Below are 25415 nucleotides of genomic sequence, written 5' to 3'. Positions count from 1 at the left end.
AGTAACTATGTTTGCAGTTGACCTCACCTATAGAATGTGTCCTTGTGATAAATCTGTGCGACCTCAAGTTGCACTGCACTTCAAAGTCCTCTTGTCAATGAACAAAGTGGTGTGTAAGTTAAAGTAACCAATGTGCCTCTAAAGCCATTACACCCAGCTGTGTGTTAGTTATGACTCAGTGAGACGGTCCTTCACCTCACCCCTACCTTTATACTACTGGATAAAACACGTCTGATGTGCGGACGGCGGAGTTGCGTCAACACATATTCAATCAACATACGTCATGTTTGTCGAGGAACCCAATGCGTAATTCAGACTTTTGCAGTACAGCAGCAAACAGCCAAGTCCCAGCATAAAGAACAAAGAAACATGAAAATAAATATTCGACACACACACACACACACACACACACACACACACACACACACACACACACACACACACACAAGTTGTGGTGTGGTAATTACTGCATGGTAGCTGACACCAGGGTGGCCCCAATACACTTAGGATTAAATAGGATTGCCAGATCTGATGATCTCTCTCTCTCTCAGGTCTCTCAGGTCTCTCTGTCAGGTGACAGAGAAAGGCCTATCCTTATCGATTAAAAACGCAGAGTCTGTTGACGGTTTTAAGATCTTGTTAAAAACACATTTATTTAGGTTACATTTTGTCTTGCAATTTTTTAATCCGACCTTTGTCAATGTTGTCAATGTTTCTGCTTTTATTTCTCGTTGTGTTATTGCTCCTTGTTTTATATTGTTGTTCACTGTACAGCACTTTGATTTGAAAGGTGCTTTATAAATACATTTTACTTATTTACTTACTTGAAATAAGTTTCTTAGCCGGGTGGGGGGCATACTTAATCTTTTTCTATCAAAAACTGCCCACATGACAAATTCTGACAAATTGAGCTTACTGCCTGAGCTGAGCTCTGCTGTGGCCTAATTCATAAGAAAAATTACAAGAATGTTAACATAAATATGAATTAGGCTCAACTATCAACCAGCAGAACTACACATGCTGATAGAACGAACATCCCTCACCTTGTTAAAACAATGCGCAGAGCAAGCACAAACATACTGTGACTTTCATTCCTGTCAGTGTCTCCTTCCACTTCCCCGTCTCTCCTTTCCAATTCCATCTCTGTTGCCAAGGCCAATTCCAAATTGAACAAGGTTGGCCAAAATCAATAATTATCAGCCAGTGCTGCTGCCAGTGTTGCACATCTTCAGGTGGAGGGTTTCTTTTTGGCTTAAAGCGATATTTTACTTATTAAATATTGGTCATTTTATCATCTACTCAGGCTTATGTGAACACCCCAGACGGTTTTTAAGTTACTTGATTCAGTAATTAGATATTTGATATTCATTTTAGCTGCCCCGTCCCCTTCCTAACCTAACCTTTTTTATGGTGACTGATAGTGTCCTTCCAATACGTGGGGGGTGTGCTTTTACATTTACTGTTCTTATTTATTTTTTTAATAATTATTTTGGAAAAGAACCTCCTCCAGGAGGAGGCCGGAAGAGACAAAGAATTATTAAAAATAAATAAAAACAGAAAATGAAAAACCATGGCCCCTTTTTTCTGGTGACTGATGGTGTCCTCCCAATATTATTGGGACGACACCATCAGTCACCAGAAAAAAGATTGAGTATTTTTGATGAATCTATCTTGGTTAAAAATAGAGTTTGAATTTACAATGGGTTTGTATAGGATGGGGGCTGAATCAAGCAACTTAAAAACTGTCTGCGATGTTCACATAAGCCTGAGTAGACGATAAAATGACCAAAAGTTTTTTTGAAAGTGAAGCCCTATATACGTTGTCGTATGACAAATAGCGACAATTAGACGATATATAGAAGCTCACAATGCGAGACACTATAATGACATGCCCAAAATGGGGACGCCAGGGTGAAAGTGCTTACTGTGTTACTACCGTGCTTACGTGCGAAGAGATCATACATCATTCCTCACCGCCTGTCCATGATTGTGTGTGCAAAAGAATGTTCTCACTGTCTGTCCATGTTTGTGTGCAGATCCTGCCTTATCACGCTCTGTCCGTGATGATGTGTGCAGATTATGCTCTCTTCAGACTACTTATGTGAACGATGTGTATAGCCTGTGAGCTGGTTCAGGCCGACACACTGGAGGACTTTATAATATGCATATGCAGCAGCACTATGTGGGCGATGTACTGTATGCGTGACGGGTCAAGCAGCTGACCAAATTGGCGCCCTACTTAAGCTCACCTGATTCATGGCACTTCCTCTCGCTGTCAGTGCTGCTGCCCACAGTGTTATTGGGCTAAAGTTTATAAACTTTAGCCCAATTGTCCTATTGGCCATTATTAGTAGCCTGGAATAAAGACTGATTGGCTATGTACTTCACTACTCAAGGCCTATTCATACTCCAGTTTTAGGTGATAAGGTGACCACCCGAAGACTACAACATGACGTCACACCGCGGTGGTAAGCGACTCACCGCTCACCCAAACACATCTCTCTTGTTTTTACTAACCACCGTTTCGGTGGTCACCTTATCACCTAAAACTGGAGTATGAATAGTATGAATTAAGTCTGTCCAGGGTCCTATTTGACTCGCATTTCTATTACGTCAGGAAGTGACTAGAGTTTGTTTTTTTCATTGGAAAACACTGGTTTCCCCCCCCACACACACAGATAGGATGAAAAGTATCAATCAGAGTTGTTGCTCTTGTGACCTGGTAGCTGCAAATGCAATATCAGTTTTATCCCTAGCCCCCAACTATAAAGAGAGAAGAAACATAATTTGGGACCATGGCCTGATCATGCAATAGAATCAGATTGTGTTTGGGGTGTTATTTTTATTAGCAATTTGGAACTCTGAATCTGGCCCAGTAGAGTTGCTGTCCAGTGTGGTGGTGTACTTCATTCATTCATCCAGCGTTTTCACTGTATTTGATTAGAAATATGCATGTGTTGCATCCCTACCATGAACAGCATTGTCCTGTTGTCCCGCAGGCTGGAGGGCAGCACTCCAGCAGTATGGGAGTGTGTGAGAGCTGCACTGCTGCTGCTGCGAGTGATCTGTGGTGACAGTCCATTCTCATCCAAGGCTTGCAGAGAGGGGAAGCTGGGGTCTCGTTTGAACAGCACCGGATGTCTCCCACTGGAGGGGCTGTCCTTACCCCCATGACCAATCCCACCGTTCCCCAAGCCATTGGACTGGAAGGCCAACGCCCTCTTCAGCCCTCCGGCAAATCCCCCGGGATTTTCTCCTTTGGCTCCCTCCGCGGAGCCCAGGGACTGGGCAAACTTCTCGATGCACTCGTCTATCAGAGCGGGCGGGGCTTTTTTGTGCGGGACGCTGACGCGGCCACAGAACAGAACCTCAAACTTCTTGGCAAAGAGGGTGGGAGACACTGCGGGGCTGGTGGCGGAGGGTGCCTTGGAGGTCGTGGTTGTCGAGGGAAGAGACGAGGAGCTGAGGCATCTTTCGGAGGAAGAGTTGGCTGAGGGCTTGCTGGGCACAGTCGTGATGTCATCATCGCTGCGCGCTGAGCTCTTCCCCGCCTGCCTCAGCGTACTGATGATCTCAGGCACCTGGTGGGATACAAGGGGGCATGTTAACCTGAGCTCCATGTTTCGACTAGGTCAGTGGTTCTCAAACGCTTTCATGTCAAGGACCCCAAATAGTATATGTAATTGGCCACAGACCCCCCAATCTGAAAATATGTTGTTCCAGGGACCCCCCCCCTCCCCAGAAGCAAAGATTTGAGTTAAAATTGTAAGATCTACAAGATGGTAGCGTGGCACAGTTGTAGATCTGCTATTTTTCAATAGCTCAAGTATAACATAATGCGTAAACCACTAAAAGTGGTTCCCGCCCTGAATGGGTTAATAAACAACCTTTTAACCGACAAGAACAATCTTGACCGATTCATACTAGTCAAACAGTACCACTCAGTTAAACAGTTGGCATGGTAGCCTTTTCTATCCCATGTTGACCGCCTAATGGCCCCTACACACTGTAGGAGTTTTAAAGTTGTCGACGAGTCATCAGATCGTATATCTTTGTGGCTTTCACACTAAACGATTGATCGCCAAACCAGGGATCACACACTGCAAGAGTTCACCAAGATGCGATCCAGACCAGATACATATAAGCAGCGGCTAAATCATTTGTTTTTTTTATTCCAATTAATTTTGACATGCACGTACCACGTGCAGGATGCCGTGATACAAGCGCGACACCCACACAGGTCTCGGTCTCTCTCTTCTCTGACTATATTGGAGTTTTTTTTTTTTTATATATATATTTTTTTTAATGTTTTTTGGATGTCTTGATTTGGAATTTGTGTTTTGTTGTGTGTGTTTTAGTTTTTTGTATTTGTTAGTCTGTTTGTATTTCTCAATTTACGTTATTTTGTAGTTTGTAATTTGTTTTTTATGGCATGACATCAAAGGGGGCCAGCCGTCTAGAAGAGGTCTGCATGCATGTCCCCTGTATGTACTGCATGTGTCGCAGTTGTCCCTACAATGCTACAAAAGGTGGACCAATCACAGTGAACTACACACCTCGGCTAACTGAATCACTACAATTTAGGCACTTATCAAATTCACAAAATATCTATGTGAGTGAGTAAGATATAACACGCAAACATATCTGCGTAGTAAACTAGCATCAATTGTTCAATCCACAACAACAAAACATGAATACAATTTGCAGTGCATGATGTGTTTACAAGTAAGCATAGAACTTCCTAAAGTGAGTAGTAGTGAATTAATTAAATGATTGTTTGGGGGCGGAGATTACTACTCCCCCGTGGACCGGCACCACTATATGGACTTTTGTATCATGTGTTAGCATCCTCATGCACAGCCTGTGACTGCAGCTACCATACTGTAGATATTCAAGCTGAAAATGTTACTGTTTTGTTTGAAGAGCAGCTGCATTACAATGTATTGTTCTTGCTTACTGTAAATCGCTCTGTATTATGCCTAAATTGTAAATTTCATTAACAGGAGTGAAACAGCCTGCCTCTACATTGTAGTGATCGACTCTCTCGCTGATCTCTAGGTTATTTACCGTTTAACCAGTTGTTTGATTTGATTAGCTTAGCTAGCTTTAGCGAAATAGTGCTTCCAGCTCTGTACCAAGATAGACAAGCTAAAGCACAAAGCCTCAAAACCAGAGTGCATCTCATTAATCACATGAACCATAGCATCCCTAATCCCTATGCCGAGTGACTGTGAACATTTGAAACATTTATTTTATATATTGATTTTAAATAGTGATATTATCGCACCGTGTGTTTTGGTATTTCTGCATCCAAAGCATTTTTTTGTTAATTAAATCTGATTCCGTCTTGTATGTCTGTCTCTAATGATGTTTGGTAGGCCTTCAAACATTCGTTTCGGTCACTTAGACTCTAAGCGACCGAAACGTCAACTTAATAAAGTGTCTGACAGTGTGCTTCTTTGTCTTTCAAAGATACCCTTTTTACTGTAAGTCAAAAGTAACATTTATTTTATTATTGTTGATACACTTAAGAGGAAAAATGTGAACTAACATGATGCCACTAATAAGCATACGACTATTTAAATTATGATTATTATTATGACGCAAATACAGACCTCGTTTAATAACAAAGTCAGTGGCTGCTGTAAAAATTATTGGGGGAAAAAGTGGCTCAGCTGGAAATATGAGTGCTAGAATGGGCCAGGGAGTGGCCAGTGTGTTCCTGTGAACCTGAACATGTGGGTTTTACACCGTTCAGCAGGAGATTTTGCTCAGCTATATGTTGTTTACCACAGGCAAAGACCACACATGATTTAAACTTGATTTAAAATATGCAATAATTGCACTTGAATATCGCGTCACTGGTGTGTAACACTATGGGCATTACTTAGAAGCAAAGGTAATAGAGCATGCACCTCCACTCTAGCCCAGGTACTGGACAAAAGGCAGTACAAGAGGAAAAAATAAAGTCTGCAACACTGGTATGAAAACTCAGCTCAACTGGTTTATTTGATTCAACGTTTTGATCACTAGGATCTTCTTCAGGAATGTCTGAAGAAGATGCTAGTGATCGAAACGTTGAATCAAATAAACCAGTGGAGCTGAGTTTTAATACCAGTGTTGCAGAATTTATTTTTTCCACCATTACTACTTAGAAGCAGACATGGCCGGCCATACGTACATACAACAGTACGTCAGCATAGGTGCCACACCTCTGTTCCATGGGCTAAACTGATTTACAGTGTTGCTACTACTGCTTGCTCCAGCTGGCTGGAAAAGAGAAGGCCTTGTGATGTTTTCCTGTACTGAATGTACGACAAAATGACAAACCACAAAGGATGCTTTGTGTCCCCTTTCTCCCTTTTTATAGTATATCCTTTCCTTTCATCTCTGCTCCCGCCTTTCTCCTTAACTCTCCGATGTTCTATAATTTGTTGTTTCCATGAATTCACCAATTAAAAAAGGGGGAAAAGAACAATTAAAACGTTCCGGTTCAAAGTCTATTACACATCCAGGTTTTTCTGCTGTGGGTGTTGTGCATAGGCATGCCACCAGAGGGTGGGGGGCTGTTCTGTTCTGTGTGGATGTTTACTGAAGCATCAATATGGGGGTCTGTCTATTCCTGGTGTGTCTGCTTTGAAGATCCACGCGCCCTGACCTTTTCTCTCAGTCCCACTTAATCACAACAGCACACATGCACGCAAACAGTCATGTATGTGCGCCAGTTGAGCTCCCTCCCTGCATGTGCCAACTGCATGCGCACTTTGACGCATGGCACACAGAGCAGGATGCCAGAAAACTGCAGTAGTCATTTTACTCATACTTCAATCTGTAAAACCAGAGGAGGAAAGATACAGTCTCTAGCCTGTGTTCAGATAAATAATCACCACAGTAAATGTGATGGTCAGTGTAGACTAGAGAAACAAAGACAAAGCACAGTTTTTTTGAGGGGCGCGCCGCGCTAGCCCTCCTATGCCCAGCTTTGTGTGTTTGTGTGAAAAATAGCGATGATTCTATCGGCTGAGCAAAGTATGCAAAGTATGTATCGAGGATAAAAAGGATAGAAAATCAAAGATGGAAATGTGGACGGAAAAGTGAGGACGCAAATTGTGAGTGGCCAGAATGAGATGATGTATGATAAGATTAAGAGCACCCCTCACTTCACACAGGTGTGATTTTTTTGGTTTTGTTTTAGCTATCTGGGCTATAAAAAGAAGACAAAGAGCATAGAGATAGTATAGTATGTAATTAAATGATGCGCAGCCTGCATAGCTAGTTCAGGCAGACAACTCGTGAGCGTGCCTACCTGGTCAGGTGACTAGTCACGGGCACTCTCTGCCTGATCAGAGCGGCTTATTTAAACTGCTCTGCCTGCCTGCTCATTCCTGGATTCTCTCTCCTGCTGCTACCTCTCTGCCTCGCTGCTTAACTGCTGTGCTGCTCATGAAGTTTTGCAAGTCCCACTGCCTCCCCAGCATCCACCTGTAGGATCTGTTTCTAGATCCCAGGGGGGGGATCTTAATTCATTCCCTGTAGCTTAATTCTTTTTTTGTGACCGCAGGTCAATTTGTCTTATCTAAAAATGTATATTCATATGTTACAGGGAATTAATGGGGACAGAGCCCTGACGCCAATCTGTGCTTCATCTATGCTCAATAAATATATATTCTAATACCTTCGGCTTCTAAGAGTTGTCTGGCTGAACAGACACCAGGGAAGAAACTTAAAAAGCACAAATGCAAGTACATCCCAAAACAAGCCACGGTATAATTATCCAGATACAGAAACACACGCACGCACACACACACAAGTAATCGCGTCAAAACGTGTGGCTGTGGAATGGAGAGCTCTCCCTGTCCGAGTACAGTCTAAACACTACTAGTGTATTCTGGGGAGTTTCAAGTACCGCCAAGTGCCAACACACTCGCAAGTCTGCGAAAACAAATCATTGGACATTCTGCTCATTTTGCTATACAGTTATTTCTAAGGCTGGCTGTCCCACTACCTGCTTCAGTGAGTCACTTAATCGATCGTTTTGGCCTCAGTCGACCAATACATTTTCAGTTCACTATTAGGCTAGTGATTGTTTATGCTTGCCTTACACCGCTCAAAAATCACACTTGTGTAAAGTGAGGGGGACCTGGTAATTTTAACAGTCCGTCTACTTGGCTGCCACATGACATCACGTTTAGTGCGCTAAACAAATATTAAAAGACCATAGACTTGGCTGCCACTATCTTTGTTAAAGGTGCCCTAAACAAACATCAAAAGACCATAGACTTTGCTGCCACTATCTTTGTTAAAGGTGCCCTAAACAAACATCAAGTCCATAGACTTGGCTGCCATACTGACAACATACTGTTCAAACAGACGTTGGAGGGGCTAGCACCACTCAAAAACTCAAATTCTGTGAAATTCTATAACTTCCAAACTTCTCCTCATCCCCATTAGAATGTTCAGTTTTCAATCTCTACATTTTACAGATTTGTTTATTAAATCATTTAATGCAGGGGTCTTCTGTTTTTTTCTTCAGGCCACTGTCCTTGGCTCTGAGAAAGAGACAAAGCAGGGACAGGGGAACCCCTACTATAAAAGTATTTGTATAACATTGTTGATTGTTGAATATTAAAGTTTTTTGTGAGAAAGGATTTCATGCAACTTGCAACAAGAGGCTCACCTACTGCTCTATGTATTTCTTCTTGATACTGTGATGTTTTATATGTCTATTTATATCTTCTTGATACTGTGATTGATACAGAGGACAGGGCACAGACCTACTGTAATAACTAAGTCAACGCTCTAGGCTCATGCAAAAATGTTTTAGCAAACATTACCATTACATGATAATAAAGAATGTAGAATTATTAATAAGAATAGGGCCTATGAATCACATCCCTATATTCTTCTCTCTCTCCCCACCCCCCACCCCCCCTCTATCTCTCTCTCTCTGTCTGAGCTTGTTTGACTGCATGTATTTGTGTGCTTGCGTGCGTGCGTGCATGTGTGTGTGTACTGCTAGCATTCAGTCTTTTGTGTTGTAAAAACAATTCAATGGCATATCTTTAACACAATGTCATCAACCCAAGTGCTCCATTTGAAAATTACATCCCACCAATACTTTTTTTGCAGTTCTTGTCTGTGAGGCAAAGCCCAGGCCTCCATGCCTCGCCAAATTGGCTGTGTATCAAACCGAGGGACAAAAAGCAGGAAGTAGCTTAGCTAAGCAGAAGTGGACTCATATCAGTGATGTAATTCCATGTGACAGTGCAGACTGGAGACCAAGGTTATTAGAGACACAGTGAAATAAAACTAAACACTTGGTTGGTATTCAATTATTATTATTACATAAGTGAAATAAAAATAAATGTCAATTTGTCAACATAACCATTGATGCATGTTTATTGAGACTGGAATAGCTACACATCTGTGAGTCAATTGTATCCAAGTGTATTTATCTGTATTAAACAATACCTACGCTACACTGAACTTGACAAGTACCCTGACAAATAACCACATTACTGCATAAAACTGCAACCAACAAACTAATGAAAACTAAAATAAATCTTTTTAAACAATAAAAACTAAAATTAATTTAACTGAAACTAAATTGAATCGAAATAAACATTTACAAAAAAGTCTTACAAGAGACACAGTTCCAGTCAGACAGTCAGCCGTGTTGAGTCTTGCCTGGGCATGGGGTGTGTTCACCTACCTGACTGGCACACTTACAGCTACTTCATACTGTAGAAATCAGTTATTTACAGCAACAAGGTCGATCCACAAAGTAAAAATTGGGCTTTAGGGCTTTTTCTCTGCATCTAAATCGTGTTCCTCAGACAAGGGCATCAGGTAAACTCAATGTTAAGTAGCTTTTTGTTGAGCCGCAAAGCCTTTGTGAAGCTATTGTAAAGAGGCTGTATGTGTGCGTCTGTGTGTCACTTTGTCCGCAATGACAGCTTCGTCATCAAATTATAAGGCCATGAAACTCTGTGAACTGTATTCAGATCTCTACCTCAATATGCGACATGGTGTAATTTGGTGGTGAAAGGTCAAGGTTTGGCAAGATGATCAGCCTCACCTCTAGGTTGTAAAGAAAAAGAGAATGTCCGATCCATACACCCGATGGTCTTAGAAGCAGAAAGTAAACCTTGCCGAGCCATGCGGCCCATAGAGCAGGAGTCTATCTCCCGTTTCTGTAGCGTGAGGCGGCACATGATGTACAAGTACACCCTCTGGACATGACGCTAGTATGTCGCAGGGACTTACCCCAATAAATCCAACCCTTGATGCTGAGTGCCAAGCAGGGAGGCATTGGGTCCCATTTGGTATGACCCGGCCAGGGATCGAACCCCGACTTCCCATGCCCAGGGCGGACACTCTAATCACAAGGCCACTGAGCTTTTTTTATTATAACACGAGAATAACAGGCAGTTATGGCGTTTTACACTATCAGGTCACCTCCAGCATTCTTATTACTCTATGGAATGAGGTTTCGTCACAGTGTTTCCAATTTGAAGGCCATTGTATAAAATGCAACTCAAAACATCTTTTAGAATGCATAGGCTCGCTGGCTGTTGAAAGCCGAGAAGGAAAGACATTGCCCTTGTAGATTGACTGAGTGAGAAGAAAAGCGACAGTGAAAGCAGTGCATTCTCTTTTTTTTATCTAGATGGCTTTGCCGAGTCAGTGAGTGAGATGTTTTGTTTGTTACGGAATGGAAAAATAGCAATAGGAGCAAACAGTCTGCTCTGTACTTTTGCCTGGATGCAGAGAAAATGAAGAATGCCAATTCTCAGGAATGGAAAAAGTAAAAGGTCTCCTTCGAGTCCTTATGTCAACACAAATGCTGCAGAGCAAAAGGACTGAGAGCCACAGAGAGCTTTTAAAAGGCAGCATAACAGGCATCCTCAAGGCTTCCGAACTAAGATCTGCTCGTTTTGAAGACGTTGAGGTTCACACACAGGGCCTAACTCCCAAAAGCAGGTGTAACATTCAGACAGTGATAATATCATCATCATCATTCATGCCATGGATACAAATATGAATTGATTGCAGCATGCATTTACCGCCAGTAAATGCGTCATGCAGTGCATGACGTAGTCCTGTTACACCAAGTTTGGCAGAATATGTGTGTACTGTGAGAACCGAGAATGCGTATAATTTCTAATCCAGTTGGTCCCAATCCCCAAACACCTTAAATTAATCCCATCTCCCATGGCGATAAACCGCCAGTGGGCTGCCTGCTTTGTTGTTTCTAGAGAAAAGGCCAAGCTAGGAAGTGAGGGAGGATAACTCAATAACGCCATCGCTGGACTGGTGTCATTTTTTATTCTTTCACCCACCACTTTTACAAGGTCACACTTGCAGCAGCAGCAGCAGCTGCAGGCATCCCTTGGGTCGTTTAGGATACGATCCCAATGGGCCAATACCTCACATTTTAACCACTAATCCAGTAACGTGTTTACTTCCTGGCTGCATCGCAGCGTCATCAGCAGCCAGGTTCCACCATGATTCTCCCATTCTCTCTGCTTCTCATGGTCACAAATCAGCAGCCTCCAGCTCACGGTGCGAGATCACAGTCTGCCTTGTGTCTGCTGACAACAGACCTCTCTCTGTTTAACCTCTTTTCTACCTCACCCCTCTCTCCTCGCCCTTCTACCTCCTCTCATAACTCATAACTTCTGAACAATTTCTTCCAGCAAACAAAATATTTTTCTTGCTCGCCTCTCTCCTTATCAGAGAATACATGGGGTTCACGTGAAAAGAAGAGAGGCAGTCAAGTTCTCCTTCTTTTCCTGCAGTGTTCTGTGTTACATTCAGGAACTAGTGTAATCTTGCCCCATGACACTGTCATCCCTGTCGTCAAGGCAACGTGTTTTAGTTGAGCGCTGCTCCTTAACTCTTTGGTGTGATGTCATCACAGTGTCTTCTCTCACTGCTTTTCCACATACATTACAAATAAAGTATATATAAAAAAAGGAAATCTTTACACACAATAATATTACTAGTGACATGTACAGAAGGCATTGTGTATGTTACATTTGAAGTCAATCAAATCAAACTTTATGTGTCTTGTGATGGGCTTACATCTGTGTAATTTGACACAGATCATACGATTTTCCATACTGGAGAAATGTTTCACCCATTCTCTCTCTTGGGTTGGAGGGAGGGATTGAAAACCCAGAAGGGTGGAAAGGTGTTGCCCCTCTAAGAGAGCCTATAAGCTAAAAACACACAGGCCCCTTTTCCACCCGTTGGTTCCCAATGAGAACCGGTTCAGTTCTTTTTGGTTTTGAGCCAGAGCTCCAAAAATGAAACGGTAATTATGAATTGAGTGGGCAAAACCATACCTATATTAGATTATTATCACCATGAAATTTCCCCAATTGAGTACTTACACGAAGACAATGATTTATTGTATTACATTTTTAAATATGCAAATGAGGCATTATGTAGGAAAATATTCAAAATAGTCAAAAATATGATAAAGCTACTACTGTGGAAGGGTTATCATGTATTAATTTACTTGTATTGATCCTATAAACAATTTAATATAGGGTATAGTTTTCCCACCAATTTTGGAGCTCTGGCTCATGGACTAAAAACCAAAAAGAACTGAACCGGTTCCCATTGGGAACCAACCGGTGGAAAAGGGGTCACAGTGGCACACAAGCAATATCTTGCTCAGTAGACCAATGGTTAGAACTAGGCAGGCCTGGAACAAGAAGTCGGTTGGACACGGCTATGATCTGTGACCGTGACCCATGGACATCAGGACATGGACTCTAGGGGAAGAACACTTGGCATGGTGAGTCGCACAGAGTAGGCACTATATAAAGGAGACTACTGTTAGTGTAGTACTGGCCTCTAAAACTGGGAAGTTACATAAGAAACACAAAAGAGAACTTCCAATATAACACATTACATTGTGCACCGCAAACCTCTCTGGGTGTGTGTTGAGTCAAGTGCAAGAAAGACACAGAGGGTTATGGTCAAGATTAATGATACAAAGTCTTGAGGCAATGCACTTGTGCATTCATGCTTAGTGAATCCCTGCAGATAAAAGTAGCAGTTAGATCATATGACCCTGACTTATTCTGAATAATTTCCTTTTGACATTTTGCTCTCTAGTAGAACTACAGTATTTATTTTTCAGAGCCAGCAACTAAGACTTTCCAACCAACCATGCCAAGACGTGACTGAGTTACCTTTGTGTGTCCCATATAATTATTTAATTCAGTAGTACTGGTCCACAGCAACACAAATATGTAATTTAGCCAAATTTACAAACTGCTAAACAGCAAGGTTGAGGATGTTTTGTAATATATATGATAAGAAAATCATATTGATCCCGATCTAACATCTCAGACTTGGCTCCAATGAGGAAAATGTAAAATAAATAAAAACTTTCGTTTTCGAAAGACGAAAGTCGAAACGTCAGTCAATCCTGTGCCAAACGATAAACACATGCAGACCAGTCAAGTGCTCCAGCTTTATTTTTGTTTGGGTAGTCTCCTGAAGTGCCCACTGCCCAGGCATTATATATTTTCTGAAACATTCTGTTTGACTCTGTTCCACAGACGAAAAACATTGTGAAAATAGCAGATCTAAAAGCTCACACCGCCTCGGTGGCAAATTGTTTGCCCCTTTCTTATATTATTTGACAATTTGGCCAATCAGTTTTTATAGTAGTTTCTTTGTTCAGTACTTTTGATGCCGTAACGAGCAGCTTTTATTCTAAAATGCCTTAAATTGTTGCACTGCTATTTGGGGACCCCCAAATATCCTGTGGGGACCCCCATCTGCAGGAGCTCACCCACAGGTTGAGAACCACTGGTCTAAGACATATCTATGACTCCAAAATTGGACAAGGGAAATAATGGAGGCCTACTTGTAGTGTGCATACAAAATCCCAGCGCTTTGTAAAAAAGCAATCTATACAATGCACAGTTGTCTGTTTCATAAAAACATTAAACTTAAAAACTTGGACCAAAACCATAAACGCTGCTGTAGCTCAATTCTAAAATGTTTAAGTATATGATTAATTTAACAGACAAGCCATGTGGCACTGTGACAAGTCACAGAATGTCCCTGATGTTGTTTAAGAAAATGCTAACCAACGTTATATTAGACTTCATGTGGCAGCCAGCAAGTGAGCACAGTGATACATTATTAGACAATTGGGGGGACGGATGAAAAAACAACAACCACGACCACCCAGCTGAATTCATCATACATTTTCATATACGTCATATAGACTACAGTGGTGCATATCAAAGGTTTATGTCTGCCAGCCATACTAAATACATAGACACAAAGTTGTGAATTTAAAAGGCGAAGGAGAAAGGTGAATATATGGAGGAGAGGGAGGGAATCATTAAACAGGGAGTGCCACTGGGTGACGGAAACAACCACAAGAGTCCAAGGCACTGACGTCAGTCTACTTGGGCTGAGAGAGAGATAGTGAGAGAGAGAGAGAGAGAGAGAGAGAGAGAGAGAGAGAGAGAGAGAGAGAGAGACAGACAGACAGACAACTGAGAAAGAGATGAGGAGCTCATTGAAATGTGATGACAGTTACAGAGTGTGTGCGTGCGTGCGTGTGTGTGTGTGTGTGTGTGTGTGCGTGTGTATGTGTGTGTGTGTGTGTGCGCACGCGCGCGTGTGTGTGTGTGTGTGAGCCCCCTCTCACACGTCTGTTGTCTGAGAAGACAAGCAGTGCTGAATCATTGTGGACTTTGACTGTTGGGGGTATATTAGGACAGCGAAGGAAGGGGACTGAAAAAACAGCCCCAACCTTTTTATCTCTGGGAAATCAATTCAGGAAGGAGGATGTCGAGGTACATTCATTGTAAAATGACAGCTGAGCTGGCAGATCCACGGCTGACAGACAGCAGAGTAACTGGACTAGACTAGGCAGTGGTTAAGACAAGGCCGAGATGACACCGATTGAGAGACTGTAGGGTAGTATAATGCAGCAAAGACACTGACTGGAAGACTGGAACACAGGAAGGTATGTCCACTTAACTGACCTGTTTTTACAACAGGCTGAGGAGTGATGGTCACATGAGCGTACAGTAGGTGGGAGGTGGTCACATAAATCAGAGAGGGAGGGAATGGATGTGGAAACTGGAAAGCATGTGAGACCAGACTACTGGGTTACCATAGAGCATGGGAGAGGAGGGCTCAGCTTCAAACGCATGCATGATTTTAATGGGCTGAGGGATGAGGGGGCATAATGGTAGCGGTGTCGCCTCACAGTTAAATGGTCCTGGGTTCAATTCCCGGTAGGGACGCACGCTGTGGGCGTGTTCTCTCTTCAGTGTCATCAGCACCCATAGTACCCCATGGGGTTAGCGAAAGGGCCTTTCTGTGTGTCGTTTGCATGTTCTCCAAGAAGAGCTTCTTATACTGTACATTACAATGTGTGCATGCTTTGCTATTGATGTGACGCCATTCAGAAAAAGGCCTTCTCATGCAAAGCCCAAAATAAATGATAATCTCCATTAAAACATTTTTTTGTTTACTAGGGAAGGGCACAATCAGAGGTGCGTGAAACTGAACATATAAATGAATGGGAACTGTGTGTATGCATGTCTTCACTGAGAACGAGAACAAGTCTATGACTAATCTGATACACAAACCGACACCTTTCCTCCTGTTCTAAAAGTGCACCTCTGGCATGGGTACAATGGGTTTAGAGGAGACATCGCCTGCCCATGACTCAAACGTGCACACGCATTTGCACACACACAAAACAACACCACAGTGAAGCCATCTGGATTTTCATCTGCCCAGCTTTAAGAACATAAATAAAGCATCCTTGTGTGTAGTGAGGCCATTCACAACAACACAACTCTTCATAATGTACAATCGTGAAACACACGTAAAATCACATTTAGAAGTTACAGTAAGTGAGGAATAAAGACTGAATGACACACCTATGGTAATGTCACTGTCAGATAATTAAATGCCATGTACCAGACAACAAACAAACTGATACAAACTGTAAACAATAGTCCAGGCTACACTACAGTTTAGAAACAGAAGTGAAGAAAAAAACACACACACACACACACACACACACACACACACACACGCACACACACACACACACACACACACACACACACACACACACACACACACACACACACACAAACAGAAACAGAAGTGTGGTGGTTATGGAGTGTTAGCCTACAAGCTTTGACTGACTTCAGATAACAAGCAGTAATGTTTTAAAGCAAGAATGAAGATTGGGCAGGCAGTGGAGTAAACAAAGTAAAATCAAGTTTTTCCATCTACTAGGCTAGTCATAGGCTAGTCAGTGGTGACTCAACCTTTCAAACCCCCTATAATAATCATCCTATTTGAACAGGGGACCCCCCCCCCTCTGACAAGCACTTGAACTGTAAGGGGCATTACATTTAGTTTGACTCGGTTCCACAGATAAGTATTTTGATAATAGCCGATTTACAATGTGAGTTTGTGATCGGCTATTTTCAAAGAATGTGCCCCTTGATTATGATTTGGCCAAAGTCCTAATTAAATTGCCACTTAACGGTCACCTGGGGCCCCCCAGAATCATGTGGGGTCCGACCCACATGGTTCTCAACATGAACCACTTGGTTCTCAACATGCCATAGCAGTGATAAGGAATGATCTACAATCTCAATTATTCCTTGTAGAATCTATACACTATACTATATATTTAGTTCATCATGCACAGTGAAACTGAACCAGTGTTTCTGTTTCACTGTGATGAAGATGAACTGTCATGACTCATGATGCTAGTGTACACAAGATGACAAGTTAGCCTACACTCCTACACTCTTGCTTCAAGTAGTATAGGCTGATCTGAATCTATTCTTGAGTCATATGTGACTCTCAAGATCAAGATGATTCAAGATAATAAATCACGCCATGTCGACAACAATATCGACTGTACTGTACTATACATTATAATGCGCAATCACAATCACTTGCCTGGAATGCTCAAAAATGTCTCCTGCTACCATGCCACACACTAGCACAAAAGCCGTTAGTTTAATGTTAATACTGTGGTAAGTTCTGGCAAAAATAAAACCAGACAGCATTCTTTCACATGTCTAGACTTAAGTTCGTAACATATCCTTTCTATCGTTTCCCTATTGAAACGATACAGACAGGCATCACTAACATGTGAAATTGAATAGCCTGTCTTATAGCTGTCTAGCCAAGTTAAGCAAGAACAATAATGATTTGCCAGCGCGTAGTTAAACAGCTTTTGTCGCCACATTCAGTGAAAGTAAGCGGGAATATAGCAAACGTTAGCTCGAGTCGATAACTTCAGTTGAACTGACTGTTAGCAGAATAAAATAAACACAAGTCGACGAACTGCAACTCACATCTTTCTGCTCGGGCTTAACACTGAAGAGGTTGAATGATCGCTGTAGTCGCGCTTTCATTCCATCCGACATGAACTTTCCCTCAGTAGTTTACTGGGTACTTTACAGGAGTGTGTGTCGTTGGGTTTTCAAATCAATGGGACGTCTATGCTCCTTCCTAAGTTCCTAACGCCGTGTGGTGGGGATCCAATGCGGAGAGGAGGAGAGGAGGGGGGGCTGCCGCTGCTGCTCAGTTCCTGTCCCAGGGCAGGCACTCACATTAGAAGGCGGTAGATTTCAGATTAAAGCTACATCATGACATGTAGCCTATGTTTATAAGAGCTACGTTGTTATCTGGTAGAATGAATGTAAACACGATTTCCTGACTTCCGCTATAAAACCATGCAGACCCGCAATAATCTCGACGAGACGTAGAAGGTTATGAATCAGAGCTACCCAGCCAAGTATAAACTGAACAGCAACTTGTCTTGAGCCTATTATAATGGTTAACGTATTGGGTAAGGCTACAACACAAGACGAAAGGTGTATATTCTTACAGGTTTATAGGTAATTTGTCAATTAACTGGATTGAAAACTACCCTGAATTCAACGCAAATGGCGCCTTATTTGCGTTGTTTTCTCTTTCTTATATAACATAAAAAACAATAAAAACCTGAAAATAATTTAAACATTGTTAAACTTTGTAACAACAGCGTCACCTCGTGGTGATTTTTAACATCGTCCAGCACTTGCTTGAAAATAGGGGGAACCCACACTACTGCTCCTCTGGGTAATCCTCCTCCCATGGTACTGGCAGTGGCTGCAAAGTGACAGGAAGTTCTTAACCTCTATATGGACTCGAGTATTTAAACTGGAATGTTGACTTTTTCCAGTTATGATTATTTTCAGTCTATTACAAGCAGATAGCAGCATGCCTTACATCCCTCACCCTCTTGTCAAAACAACAGACTCCCAAACATCAGAGAGTCTTCTTAAGAAAACATCTCCACAAGACAACGGGGAGCAGTTCATTATTCCCCTGTTTAGGCAGCTAGAGGTTCGGGCCTCACATCTACATTCTACACAACAGATCGGACTGATATTCCCACATATATATATATATATATATATATATATATATACACACACACACACACACACACACACACACACACACACACACACACACACACACACACACACACACTCCATATATGGGCATAACAGGGACACAGTGTGTCTCACCGGGTGTACAGACTGTGTACAGACAGCAATCATGTCATGCACTTAGAACATCTGGCAGACAAAGAGAACATCTGTAACTGTAACATTATTTAGTCAACAAATGGAAATATCACAGAGAAGTATTGGGAGGTGGATATGTTGTGTACAATCAATATCTGTCATTGTCATTCTCAATGTCATTCTTAGACAGTGACCTGTGAAAACAGCTTGTGTATACTCAGGGGTAAACAACAAAGCATCTTGGCCTGCGTGACTGACAACATTTGAGGATAGTTGGCATACAGCACGCGCGCGCGCACATGCAAACAAACACACACACACACACACACACACACACACACACACACACACACACACACACACACACACACACACACACACTTGTGGCTGCATTTGTGTTCATGTGGTGTGGGTGTACTGTGACTGAGCTAGAGCAACAGGTGGCCAGCCCAGGAGAGCCTGACATCATTATCACGTTCTGGGAGGGATTACTGAGAAAGAGAACAGAGAGAGAGAGTACACTGTAATAGAGTACACTACCCTCCGCACGCACGCACACAGTAGTTTACAGAGAAACCAGGCAGGTTCCATATTCTGTTATAAGACTTGTAACTTACTAGTCTTTCGCGCTGTGAATGCGAACGAAAATAAAAGCCTGGGTACCAAGGCTACTCATGCTGTCAAACCAGACAACTGTTCCTCAGTTCCTCAATCTTCGAATGCTACAGAGAGACTGTAAAAGTTCCGCACAGAAAGCTGTCATTAGTCATTTCCATTCACAAAAAATCTACTTCAAACATATTTTAGAATTTCCAGATAGATAGGATTCAACTAATTCCATTCTCAGTAGCACAAGGCAAAACAGAAGTGGGAGGAGGCATCCACTGTACTAACACTAACCTACAAGTTAATTGTATGCCCTTGTACTGTAGGACAAGCTCTGAACCTAGTAAGTACTCTTCGCCGCGGTACTCTTCAGACACAGTGACACACAAAAACAAAAATGTGACCGACTAGTGGACGACCGTGTGTGTTTAGTTTGCATGTATATGTGTGGGTATGCCATTAAGTTGTGCAAACACAACCTAACACTTGTTATATTTACAGAACAATATTATGTGCAGGCTGCTTTTAAAGCAGTGCAGGCATTGCATTCCCTGCACGTCGTGCCATTGGCTTTTCTGAGTAAACAGTTTTGTGCTAGAGCAAGGTCATCTTGATGTAAAGTTTTTATTTATTTATTAATTTATATTGTCTTTCGACCAGCTAATATCCTGCAGGTTCCCCAATGTTTAGTCTGTCCACATTCAGAATGGCATCCTTGGTATGTTGGGCATGGCATGATGGCACACAATTAAATCAATACAATTATTTAAAATCTTCTCCAGCCTAACTTGGACACCAGGTGCAATGTAGAGATTGTGTGTCTCTATGGGGAGAAGAGGTGCACGATAAAATCCTCACTGTTAATCACATGAACCCTATTCTAATTTCTGGTCATGGTATAATAGGCATAACATTTGACTGATCGACAAGTGAAGAGATTTGGTGTAGACTTGGAAAAAAGGAGGCCGCCAAATACAGATCCCTGAGGGAAGGGAGGGACAGTGATGTACTGTATGCGGCATAACCATGTCACTATATACAGTATGCATGCAATGTCACTCAAATGTGGTATCAAACATACATGCACCGGTTTTGTTTGTAAAATGTATGCTCCGATTCTTTTTCTCTGGATTCTTGAACTAATTCTATTTGAACTTGAAGCCACTAAGCCTTTGGGCCACATGTACTGTACGTATTTTGCACATACTGTAATGTCTAAACTAAAGCCCTGTTTGGATAAAGCGTGTGTCATAATAAAGTAGTATAAAACCATGTCATAGCACCCACATCCACATACCTTGGTACTGTCCTGAAACTGGAAGACGTAGCAGGCACAATGGTTCTGATTTCTGACCAAACAGCCAAAGCTACTGGGCTCTTGGCTGTTGTGGATGAGCTTGGTCACCCTGTGTGGACGACACTCAAACAGCACCGTGTGTGACAGAGGATCCCAGGTCGCGCCCTCGGCCATCATGCACGAACAGCGCACGGTCGACGCTGACACACAGAGTAACACCGGATGATTCCTCATCGGGAGTGTGGCCTGTCCTCCACCCCCACTGACACTCCGTACACCTCCACCTCCACGGCCTGCAGCTCGACCCCGGGCATCCGGGTTGATATTGGGTGACTGAGACCCCCTCCTGATCTCAGCCACCACCCAGGGAAGCATGGTCATGGTTGTCAGCGTGTCGACGGGCAGGGAACCGATCAGCGTCAGTCTGTATTGTACCTCATCCTCCTCTTCCCCATCCATCTCTCCCCCAGGCGGGACGCTTGTTCTAGCCCCGGCGGGATGGAGTTTTCTGTGGCGCGGACTGGAGGATGCAAGGGATGAGCCTGACCGCTGGCTCGATGTGAGGTTAGTGGGTGGCTTCTGAGAACTCCCAGGCCTGAGGACCTCATCTCTGCTGGGTTTCACCTCAAAGTAGAGTCCCTCCATGGTTGATGAGGATGGACGAAGAAGACTGCCTCTACAGGCAAAAACACCTGTTTGTACAATCAGAACATTCGACAGCATTAGTGGGCAGAGGCTTTAGAGAGAAAATCCTTGTACTCTACATACAAAGGCAAACATGATGAGATGTTATTTTTTTTATTTGACCAAATAAATAAAAATCACACTCGTGTGAAGTGAGGGACACCTTTGTTTGCTTTTGTACGTCATGGGGGCATGAATAAGACAAACATAAAAAGTCCATAGACTTCACTTAGCTGCCACAGCCAAGCCCTTACTCCCTTGGCTGGGGTAGATAGATATCAGGCTTCTGGGCATCAGGTAAGGATACTCTGCCTTTGGTTGTGGTCCAGACTGAGTAGAATTGGCACTAACTCAGAGATACTCTATCCAAGATCTTGTGTCCAGCGCCTCAAACTACCATGGCCCAGTATGGCTCTGTACTCTGTGTACTGTTACTAACTTACAGTGAGTCATTTGGAGGTCAGTATGAGGAACTGCTCTGGATTTCCCACAAACAACATTAGGTAGGCCACTGACTATAGCGCCCAGTCTCAAGGAGACACACACACACACACACACACACACACACACACACACACACGATTAAGGTCACATTTATTCGTCTGTATGGCACTTACACCAGTGTGTACCACTATCAATAAACATAATTCACCTTCTAGGCTTCTAATAACATAATGTATAGTAATACTACTGTTTTTTGTTTTTTTAACCCGCAAATGGCACATACTGTAACACCTGCCACTAAAGTCAACAGTGCACACTGCACAGTAACAGGCGACATTCACGGCCAATGTCACATGTAAATTGATGAGACAATAAGCTTCATATCAGTGCACGTCATTATAAAATCTATTAAATCTACATGTCTTACCTCTTTTGATGTAGCTTGCAATGTACAGTTGCAATGATAAGTTGATATTTTTGTATCAGCAGAAAAAGTAGCTACATCCTCAAACTGCCATAAGTGCCATTTCCGAGAAGTGATTTGTATTATCACAAGTACGCTGGTATGGCTGCTGCGATTTCATAGAGTGCTCAGTGCAGTGACTGCAGTCAGGTTAGGTATATGCATCCCTCGCAGTACCACACGCTGTCCCCATGCAATCCCAACTCTGTGCAAATAATTTAGCAAGTAGGCTAAATGTTATACACAATGCAGTATAGCACTGCTGTGACTGTGGTACAAATTTAAGTACATGACAGAAACTTAAATTAGCATCTAACATTAATGAATATTAGTTTGTCATGCTTTTAACCTTCCGTCATATCGTATTGTCATGGTGTATACTATATAATATTAACCTTACCTTAAGTTTTCCCACAGAAAGACGTCCTTTAATAATTCAGTCAGTGTTGAAATGAGGACCAGAGATGTTTGTACTCCGTGTATATAGGCTACCGGGTCGGGACCGAAGTCACCGAACACGGAACACACACTGCAAAACAACCCTGCTGCCCGGGTGGCTCTCCCGTGCGTAGTATTGCTGTGCGGTGGCATGGAGGCGCTAAATATAGTAGACAGAAAGAGACGGCCAGCGACCACTATAGCAGCTCGATCTACCCTCCCTCTTCTCCCCTCTCCACTCCGAGGAAGCATGACAAGTGCATGACGGACGCATGTGTTGCTGCTGCTGTAGCAGCTGTAGATGGAGAACTCCCGGTCAACACCACAGTCTATGGTCAACACCGACCTTGACATGAATAGACAGTGTACGGGGTACAGTTACCAGTATGTTGCAGTCCCTCATACACAATGTGACAAAATGAAGCCGAAAATGACAACATAGTCATGTGATTGTGTAATGCTGAGTAGTAAGAGGAACTTATTTGAACTTGAAGGAATCAGCAAAAAAAGAATGTGAACCAACAGAACCAACCATTTAGGATGTGAACAATGTGGTGTAGCAAGGTTTTTCCACGTGGTGGCGCTGCGCCCCTTTTATTAAACAAACTTAGGAAATGACAGCAGTGGGGAAATTGAAAGGCTAGCTTTAACTAATCATAGGAGGCCTATAGCTATGTTTCACTAGCCTGATTATCAGACTGTAGCTTTCTTGAAGCTTCAGTCTGACATTGTCTCCTGTCTGAGCGATTTCAAGGTCCACTCAGAGTGGGCGGGGTCTTTGGGCTGGATCCAGGCTAATGTTTCACCAGTTTCAATTGAAACGGGCCTCCACCCTCATGGGGGGGCATGCACCCTCAGGGGGGGCTCCTCCCTCAGGGGGGGCCTCCACCCTCAGGGGGGGGCTCCACTTTCAGGGGGGGGCTCCACCCTCAGGGGGGCGCCTCCACCCTTAGGGGGGCCTCCATCCTCAGGGGGCCCTCCACCCTCAGGGGGGGCTCCACCCTCAGGGGGGGCTCCACCCTCAGGGGGGGCTCCAGCATCAGGGGGGGCTCCACCCTCAGGGGGCCCTCCACCCTCAGGGGGGGCTCCACCCTCAGGGGGGGCTCCAGCATCAGGGGGGGGCTCCACCCTCAGGGGGGCCTCCACCCTCAGGGGGGCCTCCAGCCTCAGGGGGGCCTCCCCCCCGCCACTCTTGGTCCTCTCTCTTTCTCCCACAATGTTAACGTTAATGTTACACCTATTTTATGTTACTAACCTGCAGGTTAAAATGTGCAGAATTGGGAGGTAAAGGGGAGAAACTTTAATTGTGAACGGACGACAGGATGAGGAGAGGTGTTGTTGTTGCTAATTGTCGAGAGTAATGGCTGCGTGTGATATTGAACAGTCAAACTATTTGTATCAATACGGCTGTATCAACAAAATAATGATATCATAGGAATATGGGGGCCTCATTTTGGTCTTGAAAAAGGGGCTCCATTCCTAAGGCCACCCCTGAGAACACACAAACACACCAAGCTGGCCATAGGGGCGCTAGCTCCCCTCAAACACCCAGGATGCAAAATGCTTGTCATTCAGCCTCACTTTGAGTTGCTCAGTGGACTGTCTCTCACACAGCGATATGGAGAAGAGTATCACACTTGCGTGAAGTGAGCGGCACTGATATCACCATACATCACATTCCGTGCTTAGCCAGTCAGCTGAGCACATTCCGTGCGCGCACACACACACACACACACACACACACACACACACACAGCCTCAAAATACAACACAGCTCAGTGTTAGGGAAGCTTGTAGCGTGTGGAAGACCCATAGACCCATAGATCACAAGGTAGCCGTAATGAAGTAATAAATATAGCAATAGAGTTCAAAGGGTGCAGATGAAGAACAGCTGCACTAATTGGCGTCGTTATGGCGTGCATGGCAACAGTTTGTGTCTTGTGTGACCAGAAGATATAAGATGATGCACCGTGTTGAAAATGACTGTAGATGTCGAGAGAGAGAAGTGAAATCGGTAGAGACAGACAGACAGACAGACAGACAGACAGACAGACAGACTGACTGAGCGATGCTGTCTTGGACCGTTTCCAAAGCAGGAGGACCAAAGCGAGCCTGTCGTACTGTTGTAGCAGTGAGGAACAAACTGTATTCCTTTGGAGGCTGTGCTGGAGGGTCCTCTAACAACAGGGAACAGATGGATGTCCATGTCTTCAACACAGTGTCTTTATGCTGGAAGAAGTTACCTCCAGTGGAAACTGGAAGAGGAGGAGGACACCACCTAGAGATTCCATCCATAACCCATACAGCTGTGTTGGTTGAAGATACAGTCTACATATGGGGAGGCTATCCTTACTGCAATGTGCTTTATGAATTTGATGTTGACGCCCACAGATGGTTCCAACCCAGGGTTTCTGGGACTGTTCCAGAGGAGAGGAACTACCACTCAACCTGTGTGTTAGAGAAGGTCATGTTTATCCATGGAGGATACATCAAGCTGACTGGATACACTAATGACATGTACAAGTTGGACACCAGCACAATGGTCTGGTCTTTAATTAACACCAGAGGAACTCGACCACCTGATTCATCAGCTCACTCTGCTACCATCATCGGGACAAAGATGTTTGTATTTGGGGGCCTTGGGGACCAGAAGGTCTACAACAGCATCAGAGTGTTTGACACAGAGACAAATGCCTGGCTGGACACACCTTCTACACAGCTTCTACCAGAAGGACACTGTTGGCATTCAGCATTTACCTACAATGGAGAGCTGTACATATTTGGTGGCTTCAACGACCAGACCTTCAATAATGTGTGGAAATTCAGTCCAGAGACCTTCTCCTGGAAAAAGGTTGAGCCCAAGGGGAAAGGACCA

General features: G+C 43.4%; 1 protein-coding gene across 1 annotated transcript in view; it reads right to left on the bottom strand.

Annotated features, from left to right (window-relative positions):
• Positions 1-22682, bottom strand: part of tbc1d1 (TBC1 (tre-2/USP6, BUB2, cdc16) domain family, member 1) — a 65010-nt gene extending 42328 nt beyond the window's left edge. Inside the window, exons 1-3 of the mRNA XM_080758909.1 lie at positions 22503-22682; positions 20512-21203; positions 2970-3581 (exon numbers count right to left, since the gene is read on the bottom strand). Coding sequence (XP_080615035.1) covers positions 2970-3581; positions 20512-21156 — 1257 coding nt within the window. The 5' untranslated portion in view covers positions 21157-21203; positions 22503-22682. The remainder of the gene's footprint in view (positions 1-2969; positions 3582-20511; positions 21204-22502) is intronic.
• Between the last annotated feature and the right edge of the window lie 2733 nt (positions 22683-25415).

Source organism: Protomyctophum bolini (genome assembly GCF_963924005.1).
Source record: "Protomyctophum bolini genome assembly, chromosome: 3".
Classification (NCBI taxonomy): Eukaryota; Metazoa; Chordata; class Actinopteri; order Myctophiformes; family Myctophidae; genus Protomyctophum; species Protomyctophum bolini.
The sequence above is the reverse complement of the archived record's forward strand: the minus strand, read 5'-3'. Positions and strand labels throughout refer to the sequence as shown.